Here is a 23,910-nt window from a genome sequence, read left to right as displayed (position 1 = left end):
GAAGTCCATACTACATTAGATTATCAAGGCCAATCAGAGCCAACATTATTTCTTTTTAAAAATTTTTTTATTAATGTTTTTATTTATTTCCGAGAAAGAAAGAGAGACAGCGTGAGCAGGGGAGGGTCAGAGAGAGAGGGAGATACAGAATCTGAAACAGGTTCCAGGCTCTGAGCTAGCTGTCAGCCCAAAGCCTGACGCAGGGCTCAAACCCACGAACCATGAGATCATGACCTGAGCTGAAGTCGGACGCTCAACCAACTGAGCCACCCAGGCACCCCAATATTATTTCTTTATTGATGTTTCATTGCACAAGATTCTTTTCCCTCCCACCCTCTCTTCCCTCTTTGTCTATCTGACCCTCCCTCCTTCTAGACTTTTCTTACCAAGAAGTCTTGGACAATCTCATGCTTTCAATAGCTTTAAGACATGTTCTCTTAGCTGCATCTATGAACATCTTACTTACATAAACATATACAATCCAGCGTCTACAATTTTAGCAACAAAAATGGTGGCAGTCTGTTGTTGCAGTTTATGAAAAAAGCATCGTCTGATGAAGGCATCCAAACTTGTTGGTCAAAAGCAGAAATGAAATTGCACAGTGCCTTGCATGTTAAATGTTATTGTGTGTAGTAATTTAAAAGTTTCACAACCAAAACAAACCAGTTGCCCCCAGCATTCCCTATAGTCTGATTCACACATTCAACTATTAACTTCTCCAGGCCTTTGCTTTCTCTGGTACAAGGAAGCCAATTACCATCTAATCTGACCACTTTGCAGGGTTATCATGAAGCAAAAGGAAACAAGACTCTGGTTCTGAAATAATGTCCTCCAGGCTTCTTATAAACCACAAGAACCTGAAACTGAAATTCTCTTCTTCCTAACCATATTCCACAACTGCTCAGTGACTTCAGGAGAAAAGGATTTTTATAATTGAAGCTCCCAGAAAGAAGGAAAGTGTTCTTCTCCAAATCAGGACAGCATAAAATTAGCATCCCTACAAAGATGGTATAATCCTAAACAATTTAACTGAATGTCCCTCTTATCCACCAGTGTAGACCGAAGTATTATCTAAAATGATATAAAGCCACTACCTAGACTGGTATCCATTATACAGAAGGCACTAAATAATATCAATTCATTCTATACCAACTCTTAACATTAGTAGAGTTCAGGACTCAGAGCAAAGAGAAGAACTATTTGCAAACGTATCTGAAACTGACCCATTAGCACAATGATCTGGAACTTGGAATAACCTGAAGATGGCTCTAAAGATGAATCTACCTTATGAGAAAGCAATGCCACTTCTAGTATCTACCCCCCCAAAAAATGAAAACACATGTGCAACATTATTTATAAAGCCAAAAAGTGGATACAACCCAAATACCCATCAATTGGTACACAGTAAATGAAACACTAGTATATCCATACAATGGATTATTTAGCAATAAAAAGGAATGAAATACTGATACATTCTATTACATGGATAGATCTTGAAAACTTGATGCTAAGTGAAAGTAGCTAGTCACAAAAACCACACATTATGTGACTGCATGTACATGAAATGTTCAGAATAGGCACAAGTATTAAGTAGATTAATGGTTACCTAGGGTTGCACCTACTGGGAGTGCAATTCTGAAAATGGATTGTAGAAATGGTTGCACATCTCAGTAAATTTATTAAAAACCCTTAAACTGTATACTTTATGTGGTGTGCAAATTATACCCCATAAAGTGTTGTTCTTTTCTTCTTTTTTCGATTAAGCTACTTGTAGAAAAGAAAATACTATGCAGCAGTGTTTTCTAATACTGTGTGTGATTTAAGACAACCCCACAGTCAATATTAAATGTAAAGTAGACCACAGCAATACTTATAAGCGTATCTACATGCTCTGCAAATAAACACACTCTGTTTTTAGAGTCTGTTTCCTTTATCACTCTTCTTTGTATGAATGCTACTCTTGGAGTAGCTAACAAAACAATCTCTTCTATACAAAGTTGCCTCTAAATAAAGCCTTTCCCCTCAAAATAGAATTAAGGAAGCTTCTGACTCCCCTAAAATCCACCATTCTACCATTATCACCAAAGTGGTAGAATTAATAATTTATTGAGGATTTATGATGTGGGAGGTACATGATAAGCACTTTACACACATTATTCTTCTTATCCCCATTTTAATGAGGCTTTAAAAGTTGAGCAATTTGCCCAAGTAACCAACATTTCAGAGATCTAAACACAGCGATCCTGCTTCAGAGTCCCATACTCCAGCTCACTATATCAGATGTAATACTAGCTCAGCTGAATTTTACTGGTGAAAGTATGCAGTGTTTCTACAATTTAGCCTCAACTCTCCCCACCACACACACACAATTTAACTGTCCCCTTGGAAGACAGCTAATTTTGAAAAAGATTTCCTCGGTTCTGGGATAAGTCTGAAACCAAACACTTCTAAACCCATCAAACTGAGTGACTCATCTTAAACTACTTATGACAATGTCACATACTAAACGTTTGAGGAACCATTTTCTAAATGAAAGGATACAATGGGCTCTATATAAGAAACATTATTGCACTTGTAAATCAGGCCTTAAATGACTTGCTTTGGAAATACAGGAAGTCTTCCTAGTTCCCCAGTTCACAATCCAGGTGTGGATTCTTTACAATGCCCAGGCCAATCACTGTTTCAGGAAAACATGGCCTATAGCCATTAATCTCTCTAGTAAGCATATGGAAGTTAGGCCCCTGATTTACTCACACAGAGAAAATCTGTCCATATAATAGGTGTTAATCGGCTTAACACCTTGTAGCTTCCTTACTAATTGAAGACTCTTCTCAATTAGGAGAGTTAAACAGTATTTCAGACTCCTGGGGAAGAAGGTCTTCTAAGAATAGAGAACTATAATATGATCCAGGATTCACAAAATTCAATCTTTTAAATCTTCCTAAATACTGAAAAGCGTATCTCAGCAGATCTAACCTTCATGGCAGAAAACAATAAAATCATGTCCCACAAATCTGGTGATATAGCCTGAAATAAAATTTACTTCATTCTGATGTTTTACCTTCACATGCTTTCCCCTCCATCATCAAGTAACATTTTCCCAGAATGTATCCCAGCTTTATTCTCTGGCTTCATTTACCTGGGCCCATTTTCGGAAGAATGAATTTAGCACACACTCTGTAAAAATTAATTATAGTTTCAGGATTCTAAGAAGAAAATGAGAAAACTGAATTAATAGATACTGAAGGGGAAGAAGGGGAACAGATTGGTGAAATGGCAAAAAGGCATGTTCTCTCAATAAGGAAAAAGTAACTAAAAACTCCAGCAAAAAATAAAACCACCATTCAAAGATGAAGCAACTGGGGCACCTGGGTGGCTCAGTTGGTTAAGCATCCCGACTTCAGCTTAGGTCATGATATTGCAGTCCTTGAGTTCAAGCCCTGCATTAGGCTCTGTACTGACAGTTCAGAGTCTGGAGCCTGCTTCAGATTCTGTTTTTCTCTCTCTCGCAGAAGTAAATAAACATTTAAAAAAAATCAAAGATGAAGCAATTTAGGGTTGCCTTGGTGGCTCAGTTGGTTAAGCTTCCAACTCTTACAGTTCTTGTGAGATGGAGCCCCAGCCTGCTTGGGATTCTCTCTCTTTTTCCCTCCCCTCCCCTCCTCTCCCCTCCCCTCCTCTCCCTTCCCCCCACCTGCTCCTCCTGCCCACACACGTGTGTGGGTGTGTGCAATCATGAGCTCTCTCTAAATAAGTAAACATACATTCAAAGATGAAGTAACTTATTTTTTTATAATGTTTATTTTTGAGAGACAGAGCATGAGTGAGGAAGGGGGGGGAGAGAGGGAGAGAGAGAGAATGAGTCTGAAGCAGGCTCCAGGCTTTGAGCTGTCAGCACAGGGCCTGATACGGGGCTCAAACCCATGAACTGAGAGATCATGACAGGAGCCAAAGTCAGATGATTAACTAACTGAGCCACCCAGGCACTCCAAAGATGAAGCAATTTAAAATGTGCCATGGGTACTACTCGGCAATCAAAAAGAATGAAATCTTGCCATTTGCAACTACATGGCTGGAACTAGAGGGTATTATGCTAGGTGAAATTAGAGAAAGACAAATACATGACTTCACTCATACGAGGACTTTAAGATACAAAACAAACATAAGAGAAGGGAAGCAGAAATAATATGAAAACAGGGAGGGGAACAAAAACATAAGAGACTCTTAAATATGGAGAACAAACAGAGGATTACTGGAGGGGTTATGGGAGGGGGATGGGCTAAATGGGTAAGGGGCTTAAGGAATCTACTCCTGAAATCATTGTTGCACCATGTGCTAACTAACTTGGATATAAATTTTTAAAAAATTAAATTAAATTAAAAAATAAAATGTGCCATGAGTTTGAACAATTTACCCAGCTAAAGACAAAAGTTGATTTGTCCTGACCGAAATGAACCATCTCTTTCACATGGTACTGGTGATGACTTTGAACCCATATAAAATATGAAATAAAACCCTATACACTATTTTGCTTCCCAATCAAAATAATGTATATAGTGCTATTAGTTTTTCAACTTCTATTATCAAAGACAAACCTTTCAAGGGTACAGATAACTATAAAATAAAATGTACTATCAAACTGGACAATTCAAAACTAAAGAGCAAACAGTTGGCAGGTAGAAGAGAAAGAAATGGAAGACTAAGGATAATTATATTATCATATCAGATCATGGAACATTGATCAAAAGGAAAATAAAAATATTTAATACTGACTATATAAAATATATAGTATTTCAATATAAAATACATTAAAATACTTAAAGATTAAAGATAACTCAATTTATGAAATAGAATAAAAGTAACAAACATTAAAGCTGAATAGAAAACACAAAAAGTATACTAAATGATTATAATGAAATGAAATCTAAAAGCAAGCAAAACAAATTCAAAGTGTTAGAAGTCAGAATAGTGGCAGTCTCTGAGGTAGTTAGTAGCTGAAAGGGACGAGCAGAAGCTTCTGGAGAGCTGGTATTTCCCTTGATCAGTTACAAAGTCAAGTGTGTTCACTTTGTGAAAACGCACTGACCTGTACTAATAATGTCTGCCCTTTCCAGTTTGTTATACTCCAAAAACAATTTTTAGAAAGAACAAAAAGAAGGGGGAAGAGAGGAAGGGTAGGGGGAAATACAAGTGAGCTCACATTCAGTAGTGTCTAACGTTGATAAATCTGGAAATCACAGAATAAGCCTATTATTTTAAGAACTAAAACAAATACTGTCTTTGCCCATTACATTGCTATTCTGTCCATGCTTATGACTTTTGAGAGCCCTGGGCAAAGTAAGGGCTCAAACTCAGATTTCTATTTCGTTTGAACAATTGAAGTTGCATACTCAATACACATCTGTTTCCTTTCAAATATGTGATAGCCCTGGACCAGTTCCACATGAATTTGGTGGTTTTTTCCTGGACAACTAAAAGATTAAACTATCATGATTAAACATTTAAACAGTAAGCTATTGGTATATATTAAAAATTGAGCTTCATTTAGGATTTTCTCTAGCTTTATTACTTGTACTGGGTATTAAAATTAAAAGGAAGCTGATGAGTTGAAAAAATGTCATGAATAATAAAACCAGTTCTATAACCACTACAATGTTACTACAAGGGTGAGGGTCCCTTACCCAAATAATTAGCAATAATAGAAAACATATGTAAATAACAGAATACAAAATGCCTTTTTAATCTTGCCAGCGAGAATACTGTAACTATTATAATTGATTCTTCTACCAGAAATTATATAGGCTGAAATGTCAACAACTAGAAATTTTTGAAAAATCATACTTCCAAAAATCATACAATTGAAATTTTAAATTTCTTTATCCCCTTAAAATTTCACCATTCTGATATTTAGATACTTTTGTAGGAAGACCCAGTTTTTTTTTTTTTTTTTTTTTTTTTTTTTTTTAGAGAGACAGCATGAGCAGGGGAGGGTCAGAGAGAGAGGGAGACACAGAACCCAAAGCAGGCTCCAGGCTCTGAGCTGGCAGTCAACACAGAGCCCAACGCGAGGCTCGAACCCACGAACCGCAAGATCATGACCTAAGCAAAAGTCGGACGCTTAACCAACTAAGCCACCCAGGTGCCCCAGGAAGACCCAGTTTTAACAGGCTATAGAATTTGACTTGCCCCAACTGGCCAAAATTCAAAGGGACTCCAATCGAAATGCCAACATTTTTCTAGAAAATGACTGAAGACTTCAGAGTACACATGGAAATATAATCAGATGTGAATAACTATCACAATTCTTAAAATGAAAAGTAATGACAAAGAAGCATCTGAATATTATGAGCCATTAGAATACAGTGAAATAGTGTGGCTTGCTGGCAGAAGAAACAATCAATGGAACAAAAGTATCCAACAAGAGATTTAAAAGTGTGATGGAATTTACATGCAGCACTCAAATCAGTGGAGAAAAGATGATTTAATAAACTATGGTGAAACGGCCACCTAGCTTTTTGCATTTTTTAAAAAAAATGGCTTCCTAACGTCTCTTGGACCTTTCCATTTTCCTATTAATATGGAAATTCACAGCACACACTTTATACTAAAGTTAATTACAGATGGATCAAAATACTACAAAAAGTCCAAGATCTAGGGTGTCTGGCTCGTTCAGAGGGTAGAACATTTGATTCCTGATCTCAGGGTATGAGTCCAAGTTCCACAGTGGACATAGAGCCTACATTGAAAATTACTTAAAAATTTAAAAAAATTAAAACCCCAAGGGTCACAAGTTAAGACGGCTAAGCAGCGAGGTGAATGTGGGAGTCCAACTGTGTGGGAACAGTGGTGAACTAGAAAGTTTCTGTGCTCTCCTGACTTTTTAAATTTTTTTTTTTTTTTTTTTGAGAGAGAGAACACACAGATTAGTGAGGGGCAGAGACAGAGAGAGAGAGAGAGACAGACAGACAGACAGACAGACAGCAGGGCTTGAGCTCACCTGATAAGGGATTTGAACTCATGAACTGTGAGATTATGACATGAGCCAAAGTCAGATGCTGAACCAACTAAGCCATACAGGCACCCCTCCTGATTTTTTTTTCTTTTAACATCAAGTCTTTCTGGGGAATCCCAACAAAGCAGATGTCTGCAGTGGGGAAGCAGGTGGGAATCCTGGAGTTCTAGCTGACTGGCAGGCTGAGGGGATAAACGTGTTGGCACACCTGAAGAGTACTAATGGCATACCATTTGGTAAGTTTTGAATTAGAACTTGTCTAAGCTCATGGCCTTGTCTAAAAGAGCAGCAGCCCTTCGACTGCATCTGAGTGCTGCGATACAGCAATGCAAGCCCAATGTTAAATCTTAAATTTTTAAAGAGAGGATAGAAATCTAGATTGTTATGTAAAAAACATTGGCAGATATATATATTTTTAGAATACTGTGAGGGGCCAAACAAAACCCATCTGTTGACCAGATCTGTCCAATAGGCCACCAGCTCACAAGTTCTGATGTAAATGCAAAAAATGAAAGCACTGAAGTGCCAGCAGAGAACACATGACATTATTGTCACAATCTTGGAGCTGGAAAGACCTTTCTAAGCACAATCAAAACCAGAACCCATAAAGGACAAGACATTTAACTACATACAAATTTAAAACTTATGTGTAATCAGACATAATGGACAAGCCTGAAGACAGATGACAATAGCTTCCCCCAGCTCCAGCAGAATGTGAATTGTTGCAGCCTGGGTCACATGCCTTCCTCTGTGGGGGAGGAAAGTGCACCAAGTGTAATAACAGTACCACCAGGGCCACCTGGAACAGAGGACAAGTTTCCTAACTGAACCAGAAAGGGGAAGTAGGAAAGCATCCAGACAGGACCTTCCAGAATTATGTGCACTATCATCTGCCACTCAATAAATACTAGTTAAGATTGAGTCACATGTCTCATACTTTAACATGTTGTTGAATATCTAACAGTGTAAATAAAAACTGATCAGTGATATTAAGAATGCCTTCTGGCTATCAAATAAATTATTTTTTTTTAATTTAAAAAATTTTTAATGTTTATTTATTTTTGAGAGACACATAGACACACAGAGCATGAGTGGGAATGGGGGGGTAGAGAGAAAGGGAGACACAGAATCTGAAGCAGGCTTCAGGCTCTGAGCCATCAGCACAGAACCCGATGTGGGGCTCAAACTCACAAGCCACGAGATCATGACCTGAGCTGAAGTCGGACGCTTAACCGACTGAGCCACCCAGACACCCAACAAATGAATTACTCTTAGTTAACGTTCAGAATGTTAACATGCACCCCTCAACCAACCTTGACCCCATAACATATGCAAGAAAGAAGTTAACTGTATGTGCACACTTGGAGGGAGGGATGTGAAAGTAGAAAAATAAAACTGACAGAATTCCCACCTTCGAAGCTCTCATGGTAAGGTAGATATCATATTTGCTTCAGCACAGGCTGAAAAGGTGTTCATTTCTCCAAATCAGTAGAATGTGGACCAATATCTTGAACACAGAATTAGGATGCTGATCTACTATAACATCCACATGTTAAAGAAAAGAGTTATGAAGCTAAGAGAGTATGATATTTAAAAGAAAATATGTAGCCAGTCTAAGAGGTTTGGCTTCATGTAGAGAAAGCTGCCATTTTCACATATTTTATTGCATTGTAAAAATAAAAAGGATCAAGCTTATTCTTTGAAAAATAGATGATAAACTTAAATATTGTCACATCTTTCAATCATGGATTTCACGGTACCTGCTGTTGTTGCTGCTGCTGCTTTTGACTCTTTCAGTAAACGCCATTGCTGCCAGTCAGTAGAAAGTAACACATCTGTTCATCTGAAAGAGAAACAGCAATCTGTGAATGTTAGCCCATAAGTAAACTCCTAGGCATGCATAACTTGCAAGAAAATCTACTGGAAACAATTCAATGTTCTCATTGGAATTAGGGAGTGGTTCTTCATCAACTCTCAAGTTGCATGAACTGGCTACCATATTACTTTTAATTTTGAGGCTGCTACTTAAAGCCATTTTAGGAACATCTGGGTGACTTAGTCGGTTAAATGTCTCACTCTTGATTTCAGCTCAGGTCTTGATCTCATGATTGATGAGCTCAGCCCCACGTGGGGCTTTGTGCTGACAGTGAGGAGCCTGCTTGGGATTCTCTCTCTCCCTCACCCATTTTCTCTCTCTCTCTCTCTCTCCATAAATAAACTTAAAACATTTTAATTTCCAAGCCATTTCAGCAAGAAGAGATATGCATAAGCTTATCATGAGGAGGAAAAAAAGAAATAACATATCCCCAGTATCTACTTTTGCCAAGCACTGCGTTAATTCCTTTTTAAAATGACAGTTCAGAGGGGTCAAAGTTGGTTCAGTTGGTTAAGTATCCAACTTCAGCTCACGTCATGATCTCCTGGTCCGTGAGTTTGAGTCCCACGTTCGGCTCTGTGCTGACAGCTCAGAGCCTGCTTCGGATTCCGTGTCTCCCTCTCTCTGCCCCTCCTTGCTCATGCGCTCTCTCTCTCTCTCAAAAATAAACATTAAAAAGGTTTAAAAATGAGTTCATGTAAACACTGCAATAACCTTGAAAGGTAGATACTAATAATCCATATCTAATAACCCATTTTATAGATAAGAAAACTGAAACTCAGTTTTAAGTAATTTGCCTGGGATGACAGAATCAAAAGAAAGATAAGAGTCTCAGAAGAAAGGAAATTAACTAGTTGATCTTTATATATGAATTCAATACTTAATAAAATGTAGACCAAATAAGAACCAATCTTAAGATTTTACTTCCACTCACAAAAGGTGCTTAATCCCCAGAGCCATTTTTGAGCCTTCTCTCAAAACAGTACTGGTCAAAAATTAGAAAAAGTTATACAACCTGGGTAGATGGCCTTGGTACTGTCCTGTGTATCTCTAGAAACAACCTCTCTATGGTTAACACTATCAACAGCTGTTTCCTTTTTCCTTTCTTGTATGTATTCATAAATTTACCACACTTACTTTAACTTACTTTAAATAGTTCTTTTTCAAACATCCTTAAAACAAAGAATATATTACAAATTATCTCAGTACGTATTTAACAAACTGATACAAATGAAAACACACTAAATTTGTAACCGTTTTAGCTTGCTCTTATGTTTAAGAGGCTGTTACACTTCCAGCTGAGGCTGAAACATTGAATATAGTCCAGCACTATTCTGACACCTGATAAGGTCCTTTTATCTACTCCTCAGTGAAATTAGTTGCTGACCACAACGTTTCCGTACTAGTAGATATAGTCACTCTATCTCCTCCCCCCAAAAAAGAATGCAACATGGATGCTCCAAATATTCTAGTTAAACCCACACTAGTAGAGCTCTAAGTTTTTCGGGGTCAAACAAGCTTTGGATTCACACAGTCCTCCAAACAGCTACAGCAGCTCTACTTGGCCCAGCTTAGCCAAGTTTCCTAAATTCTCCACTCAGATCCCAGTCACTGTTTCTCCCCCCTCCCCCACTTTCTCTCTCACTTTCCCTCTCAAATACACTTTTATTTCCCATTTCTTTTTCTCTACCCTCTTTCCTCCCTCCCTTTCCTGCCATTACTCTCCTTCCTCCACCTTTCTCTCCACCCCTGTTGCTGCTCTCTCACTTTCTCTCTCTTGACATGCAGGGCTGGCACATAGTAGGTGACCAATAAAATAGTGTGTCTTCATTTTGGCATTATTCTTCAGAACCCTGTAAAGGCTGCTGAAGAGCCTATGATGGTCTCCCACACAAACCTCCCCAGGAAGATGCCCCACCTGCTTGCAGACCAACAGTGCCCTCCCTAGGGCTTGTTTGTGGAAAGAAGGCAATGAGGGTGGAGGCAGGTTGAGTTGATGAAGAACGCCAACCTTGAGAACGGTCCTGGGTTCCCTTGTTTGTTCACTTACTCACGAAACCAGCAAATGCTTCCCAAGCATCTACTCTAAGCCAGATACAGAGAGTAAGAGTAAAGAACAAAGACTTGCCATCACTGAGCTTGCAAACCAGAGGACGTTAGCAAAGATGACACATAAAAGTACATAGATGTTAGATATTAAAAGATAATAAAGAGGGACACCTGGGTAGTTCAGTTGGTTGAGCTTCTGACTCTTGGCAATTTTATATACGGTGGTCAGAGAAGGTAACATTTGAGCAAAGACTTAAAGTAAGGAGCAAGCCATGCAGACCTGCAGTAAAAGATGGTCCTGGAACTCTAGATTATGATGATGTGTCAGTGTAAATTCATCATCTGTAATTAATACAACATGCTGGTGGGAGACATTGATTATGGGGAGGCTGTGCATGGGGACAGGGGCAGGGCAGTCTATGGGAAATCTCTGTACCTTCTCAATGTTGCTGTGAATTTAAAACTGCTCTACGGGTTGTGCCTGGGTGCTTAAGTATCCCACTATTGATTCTGGCTCAGGTCATGATCTCACAGTTTGAGCACACATTGGGCTCCGCACTGAAAGCCCAGAACCTGCTTGGGATTCTCTCACTCCCTCTCTCTCTGCCCTTCTCCCCACCCCCACCCCCCACATGCTCACTGGCTGGCACGCGTGCTCTCACACTCTCGCTCTCTCGCTCTCCCCCCCCCCCCAGCTCTCTCACTCGCTCTTGCTCAAAATAAATAATCTTGGGTGAGTGGGCAGTGTACAAAGTGAAAGAAGTGAAAGAGACATATTTTCTCAGGGGTCTGGCCCCAGGCACAGCCAGAAACTTTTCTGTATAACTCAAATTCTTTGATTTGCCAGGAGGCACAAGCCTTTCCAGAGATGCAGGTGCAAGGAGTTTATATCACCAGATTATTGACTGTTATCTCAATTATGTCTCACAGTAAGGAACAAATTCAGCCCATGAAAGATTGTTTAGGTGCTGATGTATGATTTATTCCACTGTGGAATAGCCACACAACTCACATAGGTTAGGTTAGCGGGGCACCTGGGTGGCTCAGTCGGTTAAGCATCTGACCCTTGATCTTGGCTCAGGTCATGATCTCAGTTTGTGAGTTTGAGTTTCAAGTGCAGCTCTGTGCTGACAGCAAGGAGCTTGCTTGGGATTCTCTCTCTCTCTGCCCCTCCCCCACTGGTGCTCTCTATCGAATGAAATAAACATTAAAAAAAAGTTTAGGTTAGGTTGGAATGGAAGCCTACTGTAGTCAGGAAGTTATTAACCTAAACCACGGCTAAGAAAGGAAATCAGTACATGCTTCAGGTAATGTCTCTTTCAAAGAATCTTTCTTAAAAATACAGTCACAGTGTACAAGGAGTCATGTGCAATAAAATACTATTTGTAATAGTAAGAAAACTGTTAACAACCAAATACATGCCAACACAGAAATAACTAAATCAATTATGATACATCATGAGATGCAAAAACATAAGAATGTTTACCTAAACAAGATGCTAAATAAGGACAATGTGAGCCAATTTGTTGAAAAAGCAAATGCTTTAATGTTTATGTATCATATACACACAAATGCACGTGTGTGCACACATATACCAAACTGTAAATGGGGACTTCTCTGGAAAGGGGCACTTTAATTCTGTATGCTATCAATCTTTTATTATCTGTGTAAACAGTTTTGCCTCTAAATACTGGGGCTCAGAAGAAAAAGGACTGGCCTATAAACACTGAAATCAGAAGGTCTTCCTGAAGTTTTCATACGTTTTTTAACATTATTTCCCTAGATTATAAAGACAAAACCGGGTAATAAAGGGGGAGAAGTCTAAAATCCTCCTACTCTAAAAAAAGGGGGGGAAGAGAGAAGACACCAACTTGGCTGTACAGCAGAAAGAGAGCAGGTTCAGGTGAGACCAGTGATCAGTTTGGCAAATTAAACCCTCCTCCCAGCCTCAGTGTTCCCAGCTGTAAAATGGCAAAGAGCACAAGCTACAGATTTACTGAGAAGATTGAATCACAGAATCCAGCTAAAATGCCTAGCCTGCTGACACATCATAGGCATCCACACAGCAGCTCTGGTGGGGCAGAGGGTGGGGAGGAGGGGGTGGGGGGGAGGGGATAGGGAGCCGTGCTGTTTACTTAAGTCAGCAACATCCATGTTACATTTTATGTAAGTGAAACAAATAGGTTTCATTTAGGAATACACCCTGCCTGGTCTTCTATAGTCCTTCCAGCCTCTTGCAACAAATGTATTCAAAAATAAAAATGTCATGTATATCAGATTGCTTTTCTTTCCCAAATAGAGGGTAAAACAATTAAGGTAAAAAGAAAAAAATTTTTTTTCTTTTCTTTTTTAAGGGATACCAAAACCTAGCACATTCTAGAGAACTACTCTCAGGAGTCTTTTAAGCTGGTTAAAAGGCCTGCTTTGCAACCTCCTACCTATTTAACCTCAAAAAAAAATTACTTATTTTTTCCCTAAGGTCTCAGCTTTCTTATCAGTAATATGGGGCTTTACAGGATTGTCATAGGGTTAAATTAAATGTTTGTAATATTTTTAGCATAACGCCTAGCTCATGTTAAGCACTCAGTAAAATGGCAGTAGTTGTTGTTCTGGCTATTTTTCTGCCAATCAAAGCACATGTTTGGGAGAACCCATATACTGCTTTTCAACAACAAACTGACCTAAGCAGGTCTCAAAGCCCCATGACCATGACCCAGTTCCCAAAGGAGAGAATAACTCTGTCCAGAGTCCAGAGGGTGTGTGGACTGGTCTGGTCAGAAGTCCCCATCAAGTCTACTTCCCTTCCTGTCCCCACACAGACCTCCAGGAGTAACAGTCTCCTAGTAACAGGCAATGTGTCAGAGGTGAGTCATGGATCATACACTGTTTTTGTCGGCATTCTCCAGAACTCTACCCCAAGCAGATCATAATCTCCCAAGGTCCCAAACTGATACGATCACTCTCAGTTCCTTCAGCTCTCCAATGCCTTGTGGAGCCCATAGCTTAGAACTCCATAATGGAACATGATTTCCCCAACTACCTCTTCACTTCAAATCCTTGTTCAAGAGGGCTCAGGGGCTACCCCAAACTCAAATACACATGCCACATCTTGTCGGCTCCCTCTCATCATTCAGGTCTCTCTGCTCAATGATACATTCTCACATGAGACCTTCCCTGATTACAGTAGCTACTGCAGTACTGTTATGCCTTCAGCCACATCCTCCAGCCAACCCACTCTCAATTCCATTATACTCCAGGAACGTGCCTAGATGCAAGGAACAACAGCTTAGTTAATGGAAGTTTATACTTCCACAGCATGTCCAGAAGTAGGTGGCTACTGATACAGTTTTAGCTACGCATTGAGGCCATCAAGAACTCTGGCTCTTTCTGCTCTGCCATATTTAGCATGTTGTCTTTATGCTTGTCACCTCATGATACGAAAAGGCTGCTGCCATAACCAGACATCTCACCTACATTTAAGGCAAGAAGATGAGAAGGTTGTGACTAATGCCAGCCATATCTTTCTCCTTTTTTCAAGAAAGGAAAAAAATGTTCCCCAAGACCTTGCCTATCAAAAAACCAGAGTTAGGTCATATAGCCTCCTAAAGCTGCATGGGGAGGGAGCTAAACTTGGATACAAACTGTTAGCACTGGCTAAGAACAAGCACTATCTATCACCTAAGGCTAGGCACAATGTAGTCCCCCACACAGTTAAGGTTCTTTTAACAACAACCACCACCAATGAGAGGGGCACTAGGTAGGAAAATAATAGTACTCGTCATACTCATTTTTCATAGTGTTTATCATCTGAATTTAATTTATGCAAAAACAATGACAGTTAATAAATGCTAATTGCTCATTCACTCTCAGAAGAATGCAGGCTCCAAATTTACCTTCACATATACATACCCAGAGCCTATATTTTAAGATGAAGTAGACAGGTATTCTATTTATAGGCTCTGGGATATCGTGAGGATAGTCTGGGTTATCCTGTAGTGGCAAATTAACCTCAAAATCCCAGGGGCTTGATAGGACAAAGGCTTATTTCATACTCACTCCTTATGTCCATTGCATACTGGTGTGTTGGGGTAGAAAAGAGGGCAGGGAGCTTTTCTCCATGTTGAGAAATCTAAGCTGTTGTAATCTCCATTATTTCAAAACATGGCTTCAGGGTTTGCCTTAGTAAAAAGGAGTTGGAGGGTCTCACAAGAGCCACTGAAAAATGCTTGAGCCCCGAAACACATGTTAGTTACTCCCATAGACAGTTCACTGGACAGAATTAGTCACATGATTCTTTTTTAAAAAAATTATATTTATTTAGTAATCTCTACACCCAACACGGGGCTCGAACTCACATCCCCGAAATCAAGGGTTGCATGCTCTTTAAGAGTCACATGCTCCTTGGACTGAGCCAGCGAGGCACCCCCAGAATTAGTCGCAGGATTCTATGTAATCATAATGAAGCAGAGAAACATGAGAGAACACAGGAATAATGGTAGTAAATATTTCTGCCTCATTCCCCATGGGCTGGTAAAACAATGCATTATTCCACTTTAGAATTTAGACCCATTAAAGAAGTTTCTTGGAACAAGCTCAAAGTTAGGGATACTTAGTAAAGCAATTATTTCATCTTATAAGGCAATCCTTACCATTAAAAACACACTTTTTCCTGCAGGAGAAATAACAGGAAATATTTATGTAACACGGATTATGCTCTGCTCCAAGTACTTGCCAAATTTTAGTACCTTTAATCTACTCAACTATCTAATAAGGAAGATCTTATTAGAAATAAGTCTTATTAACCCCATCTTATAAGGGAATGGAAAAGTGTTAGAATCCAACTCTCCACAGGTCTATGGCATTTCTGCATATTGTACAAGCGGAGGCACCAGCTGTCTTTGTTCCAATCTTTAAGGATGTCTGTATAGGGGCGCCTGGGTGGCTTAGTCGGTTAAGCGTCCGACTTTCGCTTAGGTCATGATCTCGCGGTTCGTGGGTTCGAGCCCCGCGTCGGGCTCTGTGCTGACTGCCAGCTCAGAGCCTGGAGCCTGTTTCAGTCTGTGACTCCCTCTCTCTCTGACCCTCCCCTGCTCACACTGTCTCTCTCTCTCCTAGAAATAAATAAAAACATTAAAAAAAAAATTTAAAAAAAAAAAAAGGATGTCTGTATAGAGAACAGCCTTAGAAAATAGAGATAGTGTCTCCTTCTATAGCACAAGGCAGCATGTTTACTGTGCAGTATAAACAAGATACGGTCTCTCCCCCTCTGGAGCAAAGGGCAGGCATGCTTACTGCCCACTATAAAAGATGAGAATTCCCCTAAGCTCAGGATTCCTCACCTGTAATGCAATCTATTTTGTTTCCAGGTGTCATTTGACTCTCCACATCTCTCTTTGGAAACTGGTGCTTAGGGAACGAGTATAAGAAAACGTTGATACTCTCACTACAGCTATTCTTGTGAGTAATAGTCATTCCCAAGAGCCCATGAAACTGTGGCAGGTTAACTTGTTAGCTTGAAAGTAGGGTAGAATTTCAGAGCCTTCAAGTTTTTGACAAAAAGTTAAGTCTTGTGCCTAAGGTCTGACAGCTTAGGTGGCATGTGCCAAGAGTCAAGCCCAAGCTGTGTGGCTTTTGAATGCTCTACTGTACAGGTGTAGTCTCAAAGTGTAGTTCCAGAACTATCATCATTAGTACCACCTGTGAACATGTTACAACTGCAAACTCGTGGGCATTACCCCAGACCTACTGAATCAAAAACTTGGGAGGGGGTGGGGGATGGGAGACCTATGTTTTAAGAAGCCTTCCAGAAGACTCTGACATTAGAAGTTTGCAAACCACCACTATACTGAATCTGAACATACTGAATCTATAAGATTGAAGGAAATGGTATGGGTATATCCTGATTTACATACTGATGTGACTGACCTTTCGTAACTCTAACAGATTTCAAGCACTAAGGGAGATGGTTTATAAGCTCTTACATATAATTCTTAAGAAGGTAAGGATCTTTATATGGTGCGACAAACATCACATGTCTTTTTAATAGGCCTACATCATATTTTCCTTTGGAGTCACAAATATATGTCCAGAATGCTAAATGAAAACCTGCTTTTTTATCCCCATAATGATCAGAAAGAATTACTTAGCCAAGGAGAAACACTATTTATATTTTAGAGTCAAGCTGTAATTCTTGAAAAACAGGAAACCACATATCAACAAAGCCAACTCAGTGTACCATAGTGGAAAGGGCACCAGGCTTTGAGTCAGAGTCAAGTCACTTAACTTCTTCAACTCAATTTCCTGATTTTAAAATGGAAAATGAACTCCAACTTTAGAGTTGCAATTAGGCTTAAATGACAGCTGTTACTAAATACCTTTTATGCTACATGAATGTAAAGTCCACCTGCATGAGCGCTTTCTCTTTCTTGATGCTGGTGTTATCACATTTTCTCCAAAGCTTAGAGTACTGCGTGGTACACAGATGGTGTTCAATACTTATGAGGTATTAGGAATGAATATGAGGTATTATATTAATGATGTAATTGACTCCTCTGGGCTCCTCTTGTCACAATAATTTCAGCCATTTAATAGGAAAAAGTCACTCTAACAAGAAATCCTTAGTCATGTTTAAAATGGGCCAGCTAATTTAAGAAAATCAGCTGATTTTCTTCCCCTGGAGAACACTACTGAAGTTCTGTCCGAAGGCAGAAGACAGAAACTCCTATCAGCAACCCTGATGGCCTTAGAAGCTCTCAGTTTCAAGTCTACAATAATCTGTTGTGCATATGTAAACAGTCAGGAATAAAGGATGTATACTTACAAAGAACTATATATTTCACATTTACTTCAGCACTGTGGCAGAATTTTAATAAATGGATTATAGGGTTTATGAAATCTATTTTTATAAAATCTGAGAATGAATTCAGCATATATTAAACTATTGTGTATTTAAAAAGAGACACAGCTAGAAAACTACTGCCAATTAAATATTATCTGGGAATAGAATTTATAACTTGATAAGGAAAATATAACTTGCATACAAAATTTGGATATTTATGTTCTAGCAGTTCCTTAATTTATACTCTCTCCAAAATACTTTCCCAATCTCCTGAAAAGTTAGTTATCTGGAGTCTTAAAACAGGGGAACTTCAAGCTGTTAGGTTCCACAGAGATATCTAACTTAGCTAATGAATTCAAATTGAAGGTCAGCTTTCAGTGTAGGACTTTGGTAGGAAGGACACTATCCTAATTATGCTGCTATACCTTCAGAAACATGCGCAGCGTATCTATATTGTTCCCTGCATGTGTCTTATAATGATCCAAATATTTATACATAATTTAGCTCTACCTTTTAAAAAGTGAAAGCATAAGTCCATCTCAAGATTTATACTTTTAACCAATTAATTTCATAAATGATTATGCAAATTTGTTTGATGAAAGTACAAATTACCATTCAGCATGAAATTCCTTTCAACTGCTTCTTGGAAAAAAGGAAAAAAATTACTGAAAACAAGTTTACCTTTTCTAAACTTTTTTTTTACCCATCTTTTCAACTCAAGGCAATATGACTTCAACTAAACACTCACATGGCTACAGTGATTTGTAGAAGTTCCTAACAAACATGCAATTCATCTGTGTATCTTAATTGGAATAGTACTCTTCCAAATTTAATCCAAAATCCAATTGAGATTCTTGGTTAACAAAACAGGAACTTTTAGCTCAACGCACTCCTTGCAAAATTCAGTCAAACCAGATAGGAAATAGGAGAGACAGTTTTGATGTAGTCTCTACTACCTCAAAGGAGTGGGTCTTATAACCCCACAGTGAAACAGTGACTTCTGGTGGCAAAAAATGCACGCATACTCCACATTTTGCAAGAGAAAGCAATGTTTAAAATCACTGGGCTTTTCTGACAGTAAATTCTCAGTCTCTGGATGATTTTTGTATTCTAATTTAACATACCATGATTCTTCAAAATTGTGTATTTTTTACAAAGTTGAAGAGTTAAGCAAATCACAAATGCCAAAGCCATTATAGTAATTCAATTGAATTCAAGTGAATGAATAAAACATGTTAATTTTAATATGTCACAGTTCATTTTCTTTTTGCAGGTGGAAAGCTAAGTAAGAGTTCACACTAATCTATCTACAAGTCCGACACCCCCAGCCTCATCATCCCTGTAAGTTATATTTAGAAAAAGAAAAGAGGGGGCACCTGAATGGCTCAGTCGGTTAAGCATCCAACTTCGGCTCAGGTCATGATCTCATGATTCATGGGTTCGAGCCCCGCATCGGGCTCTGTGCTGACAGCCAGCTCAGAGCCTGGAGCCTGTTTCAGATTCTGTGTCCCTCTCTCTCTGACCCTCCCCTGCTCATGCTGTCTCTCTCTCTCAGAAATAAATAAAAACATTGAAAAAAAATTTTAAATAATAAAAGAAAAGAGGGAGAAGCCCTCAATACCTAAACTCATTTTTTTCAAAGCCTTGTGTCCTACTCTTCAAAACCTCTTTGTCTTAAAGTGACAAATCATCCCACGTCCTTTCTGTGGTTGCCCCTCTCCTAAAGTAGCTAAATTCAAATTTGTTTTTCCAGTTTACCCAAGTACCAGGAGTTACTCTCTTGCTTTCTCTCCTTAGTCTCCCTTCCTTCTCCCTTCTCCTGGGTCATTATTCTTCAGTACTTTCCATTACTTTTCTGCATATTTATTATCAAATACAATATTTTCTTACACTGGCAAGAGACACCTTTAAATTAAAGCAGGGAACCATCCAAAGTTTTCAACTCTCCTGTGAATTTATTTCCAGAATATCCACTCAAGGAATCCTTTCCACTAAAGATGAAAGGCAAGCTAAGGAAATGCATTAGACAGAGGAAGTAAACATTGAAACAGGGCCATGCCTAGGTATTCTTAAGCCTCAGAGCAGAGCTAGACTCCCAGTCCAAAGGTCTTTTCTATCTCCACCCGGCGTCTGACGTATGTGGCTCCAGGGGAAGCATCCCACCTCAGCCTACCTTCTACGAGCTCTGCATGACCTCGCTCTGAAATAATCTTGCACGAGCAAAATCTCCACACCTCTCAGGACGCTCCGTCGCCTGATATCTTTGTGTCTGAATTTCTGAGCTTTTTTCACTTTGCAACTGTCTCAGGCAACACTGGGTCTTCGCCTTAATTACTGTTTCGCCTTGAAAGTTTAAATCTGTCGGGTTCCTCGACGGTATGTCATCTCCCTGGCCCCCGCCCTCCACATGCACCAACAAGGTTAAAATTACCCACATCTCACACTGAAAAAAACATAGGAAAACTGTCTGCAAGCGCGCCCCGCACACCCGTACCGGACCGCCCCCCCCCTCCCCGCAACAGAGACTGGCTCCCGGAAGATACCGACACATCTCCACCTCCAAAGCCAAAGGTCTTCCTGAGACAATTTGCATAACAATAATGGGGTGTATAGAAACTCCTGGAAAACTAACCTAGTGAGAAAGTATCAAGACTCTCGAAGGTCCCTCGCAGATTCATAAACGTAACTACCATTACACCAAGGGGAAGTTAAGACTCACATAACTCTCCCAATTCCTCTCCCTTTTAATTCGACCACCCTGGCGCACGCGACGCCCGAGCGCTCGCTAGCAGAAGTCGCAGAGGATCAGCCACCGGCGTAAAAAATTAGCAAGAGAAATTAAGCAGTCCTACATTTGGCAGGCGAACGCAGCCTCCCTCTGCCCCAGGGGCAAGTCTCGGAAGGTGCCTCCAACTTTCCCCCTCCCTCTTGGGAGGCTGCGGACCACCAGCACACGCCTCCCTCTCAAGCACAATTAGATCGGGCTGGAACCACTAAATTCTCACAACTAGACGCAAGGGGGAGGGGTGACAAGGCCGAGGGGAGAGGGACTCCAGGACTCAGGTTGGAAGAGAGAAAAACCCCGCTTTTACCCCCCGAGCAACTTCTGGGACACTTTATTACGCAACCCCCGAGACCAGGTTCCAAAACCGAACATCCTTCCGCAAGACGCGGGGCGCACCAGCAGATGTCCGATCTGGGGGAGTGGGGAAGGAGAAGGGGGCTCTTCCCGTGTTTCCCGCCGCTCCACCCCGTTTTGCTAGACGCTACCTGCCCCGGATTTGCAAATAAGGGTGGTGCGAGCCCCGCGTCTCCTTCGCCCGTTCCCCGCAAGGTTCCCACCGGAAAAGTGGGAACGCCAGCTACTTGAGTCAGCTTGCTGGGAAGCAGGCAGCGAGGCGGGGAGAGCCTGGGCTTCCCAGAAGTCAGCGGCTGCAGCGTTCCGGGCCAGACCGACCCCCAGCTCGCGGGCGCAAAAGGCTCCGCTTACCTTCTGCTCCTCCAGTCGCAAGTCGTACGCCCTCGCCGCCTCCTTCCTCCCCTGACCTGTTGCGGTGGGGAAGAGGTGCGGGTGCGGAGAGCGTAGGGGAGCGCGTCCTCCCGGGATTCGGAGGTGGCTCGCACCCGACTGGGTTCTCGAGCTGCGGAGGCGAAAACCCAGCTGCGCCCGCGAAGCGCGCAGGCGGCCGCCCGGTGCGCAGGGGCCGCGCGCTCGTCGGCTCGCCGGCTCTCTGGATCCGCGCGCCAGCAGCGCCAGAGCGCCGGGAGGCAAGGCCACGCCCTCCGCGGGAGGCCCCGCCCCGCCCTCGCCCCGCCCTCGCCCCGCAGCGGCGCCGCGCGGCTCCGCCGGGCCCACGCCCTCTAGCTGGCGCCACCCAAATGGCTAGGAACACCGCCGCCCTCTCGGAGAAACCAGTGGGAGGATCGGGTGGGAGCAGCCGCTGAGGATGGAATACTGCAGTGACCGCACCGGCAGCGTGGGTGACCCTGCCCCAAGCTTAAGTGGGGCACAAGAACCCTTTCGTTTTGCGGAGAGATTCAGCTCAGGGTCAAGTTCTGACTAAAAGTGTCAAGGAGCCTTTCTGCAATCTCCTGTACAATTGAAACAGATTCTGTGTCCTTTAAAGGAGATAATTCACATCTGGGGAGTGTTTTACACCTTATAAAGGGCCTTTCGCTCACAGGCCCGACTCATTTTCACAACAACCTTATAAAACAGGTATATCATTATTGTCATTTCCCAAACAATGAAGTGGAAGAGCTGAAAATTAAGTGTTGTGCCCAATGTTACAAGCTACACAGTGGCATGGGAAGCAGATTTCCTGAATCCGAACTCTGGGTTCTTGCATTTCACCAGCTCAAGCCCAAAAAATCCTAACGGAGGTAAGGGCTTTGACAAACAGAACCAAAGATAATATCTAATTAAGACGCTACCAGATTCCTTCTATGAGTATACCAAGGAAAGCATTGAGTTATCTTCGTTTCCCCAACTCACTTCCCCAGCAAAAGAGATGCAGAAAGATTACGTCAAGAAGCGCCTGAGCGGCTCAATCGGTTAAGCCTCCGATTTCAGCTCAGGCCATAATCTCATGGTTTGTGAGTTCCAGCCCCTAGTCTGGCTCTGTGCTGACAGCTTAGAGCCTGGAGCCTGCTTCAGATTCTGTGTCTCCCTCTCTGTCTGCCCCTCTCCCACTCGTGCTCTGTCTCTCAAAAATAAACAAACATTGGAAAGAATTGTTTAAAGAAAGATTATATCGAATGGCCCAGATGGGTTTTTCCAATGTCTTAATGGTTTAAAGTGGGTGAAATTATTTGGATGAAGAAAATTACCTTATTCAAATGTAATATAATGTGAATTAATATAATATAATAAAATAACCCCCTCAGTGCCTTCTGTATTCTCTTTTCCTTCTACTTTTCTTCTTTCTTTTTTTCTTTTTTGTCACTATTGCTTTGCTCTTCTTTAGTCCTTCATTGTGCACATGAATAGTGTTGATTGAAAACCTAATCAATAGATATTTGCATTTCAAAATTAAACCTTTTCCCATGGATTGTTTTACAAAATATAAGTCTTCTTCCTACTCCCTATGCTCCCAGGATGATATTGATTTGGTTTACCTCAACAGCTAAAATAATTAAGGGATCCCTGATGAGATTTGGTGTGCCTCTAGATGAAAGCTTTGAAGGTCATCTCTGAGCAGAGTGAGACAGGAGTCACCTCTGACAGATGGGTGTTTGTGTACTTCTTAAAAATTCTAGGGGCCCCTGGGTGGCTCAGTCGGTTAAGCGTCTGACTTCAGCTCAGGTCATGATCTCATGGTTTGTGGGTTCGAGCCCCGCATCAGGCTATGTGCTGACTGCCAGCTCAGAGCCTGGAGCCTGTTTCAGATTCTGTATCTCCCTCTCTCTCTACCCCTCCCCTGCTTTCTCTCTCTCTCTCTCTCTCACTCTCTCTCTCAGAAATAAATAAAATATAAAAATAAAAACTCTGAGATTGGTATCTATTCTAACCATAACAAACATTTAACCTATTTGTTTTTAAATATTTTTAAAATGTTTTTCATTTATTTCAGAGAGAGAGAGAGAGACAGCATGAGCAGGGGAGGGTCAGTGAGAGAGGGAGACACAGGATCTGAAACAGGCTCCAGGCTCTGAGCTAGCTGTCAGCACAGAGCCCGACGCGGGGCTCGAACCCACGAACCGTGAGATCATGACCTGAGCCGAAGTCGGACGCTCAACCGACTGAGCCACGCGGGCACCCCCATTTTAACCTATTTGTTACAGAACTAATACACTTCATTGTAACACATATGCACATAACATTTTATAACGTAAATGTCTTAGCATTCCTATCTAAACCTTTTCCCTTTGCCATATTGCTTTTTCTCATCCTATACTACTTCCTAATACGTTCCCACTATGGTCAACTTAGTAAATAATGTTGACCAAAGGTTTGATCATTTTATTTTCCTGCTTTTGGAACTGAGGGCTGTAATTTAGCAAAAATTTTTTGTTGAAGACGATAGAGTTTTGTTTCAGAGAGTAGTTCATTCCATGTATATGGCAATGTGCTAGGTGTTAGGTTGAATCAACAACAAAGGCTCCAGTGTCTAGCAGAAACAAACACGTATGTGA

At 40.9% G+C, this 23,910-nt stretch overlaps 1 protein-coding gene across 2 annotated transcripts in view; it reads right to left on the bottom strand.

The window, feature by feature from the left end:
- Positions 1-21,486, bottom strand: part of AFF1 (AF4/FMR2 family member 1) — a 207,602-nt gene extending 186,116 nt beyond the window's left edge. For both annotated transcript variants that reach the window (XM_039250545.1, XM_039250546.1), the window contains exons 1-2: positions 21,266-21,486; positions 8,773-8,855 (exon numbers count right to left, since the gene is read on the bottom strand). In XM_039250545.1, coding sequence (XP_039106476.1) covers positions 8,773-8,819 — 47 coding nt within the window. In that variant the 5' untranslated portion in view covers positions 8,820-8,855; positions 21,266-21,486. The remainder of the gene's footprint in view (positions 1-8,772; positions 8,856-21,265) is intronic.
- Between the last annotated feature and the right edge of the window lie 2,424 nt (positions 21,487-23,910).

This window comes from Hyaena hyaena, unplaced genomic scaffold, assembly GCF_003009895.1.
Source record: "Hyaena hyaena isolate Hyena2069 unplaced genomic scaffold, ASM300989v1 scaffold_373, whole genome shotgun sequence".
In the NCBI taxonomy this organism is placed as follows: Eukaryota; Metazoa; Chordata; class Mammalia; order Carnivora; family Hyaenidae; genus Hyaena; species Hyaena hyaena.
This window is presented reverse-complemented; position numbering and strand designations above follow the sequence as displayed.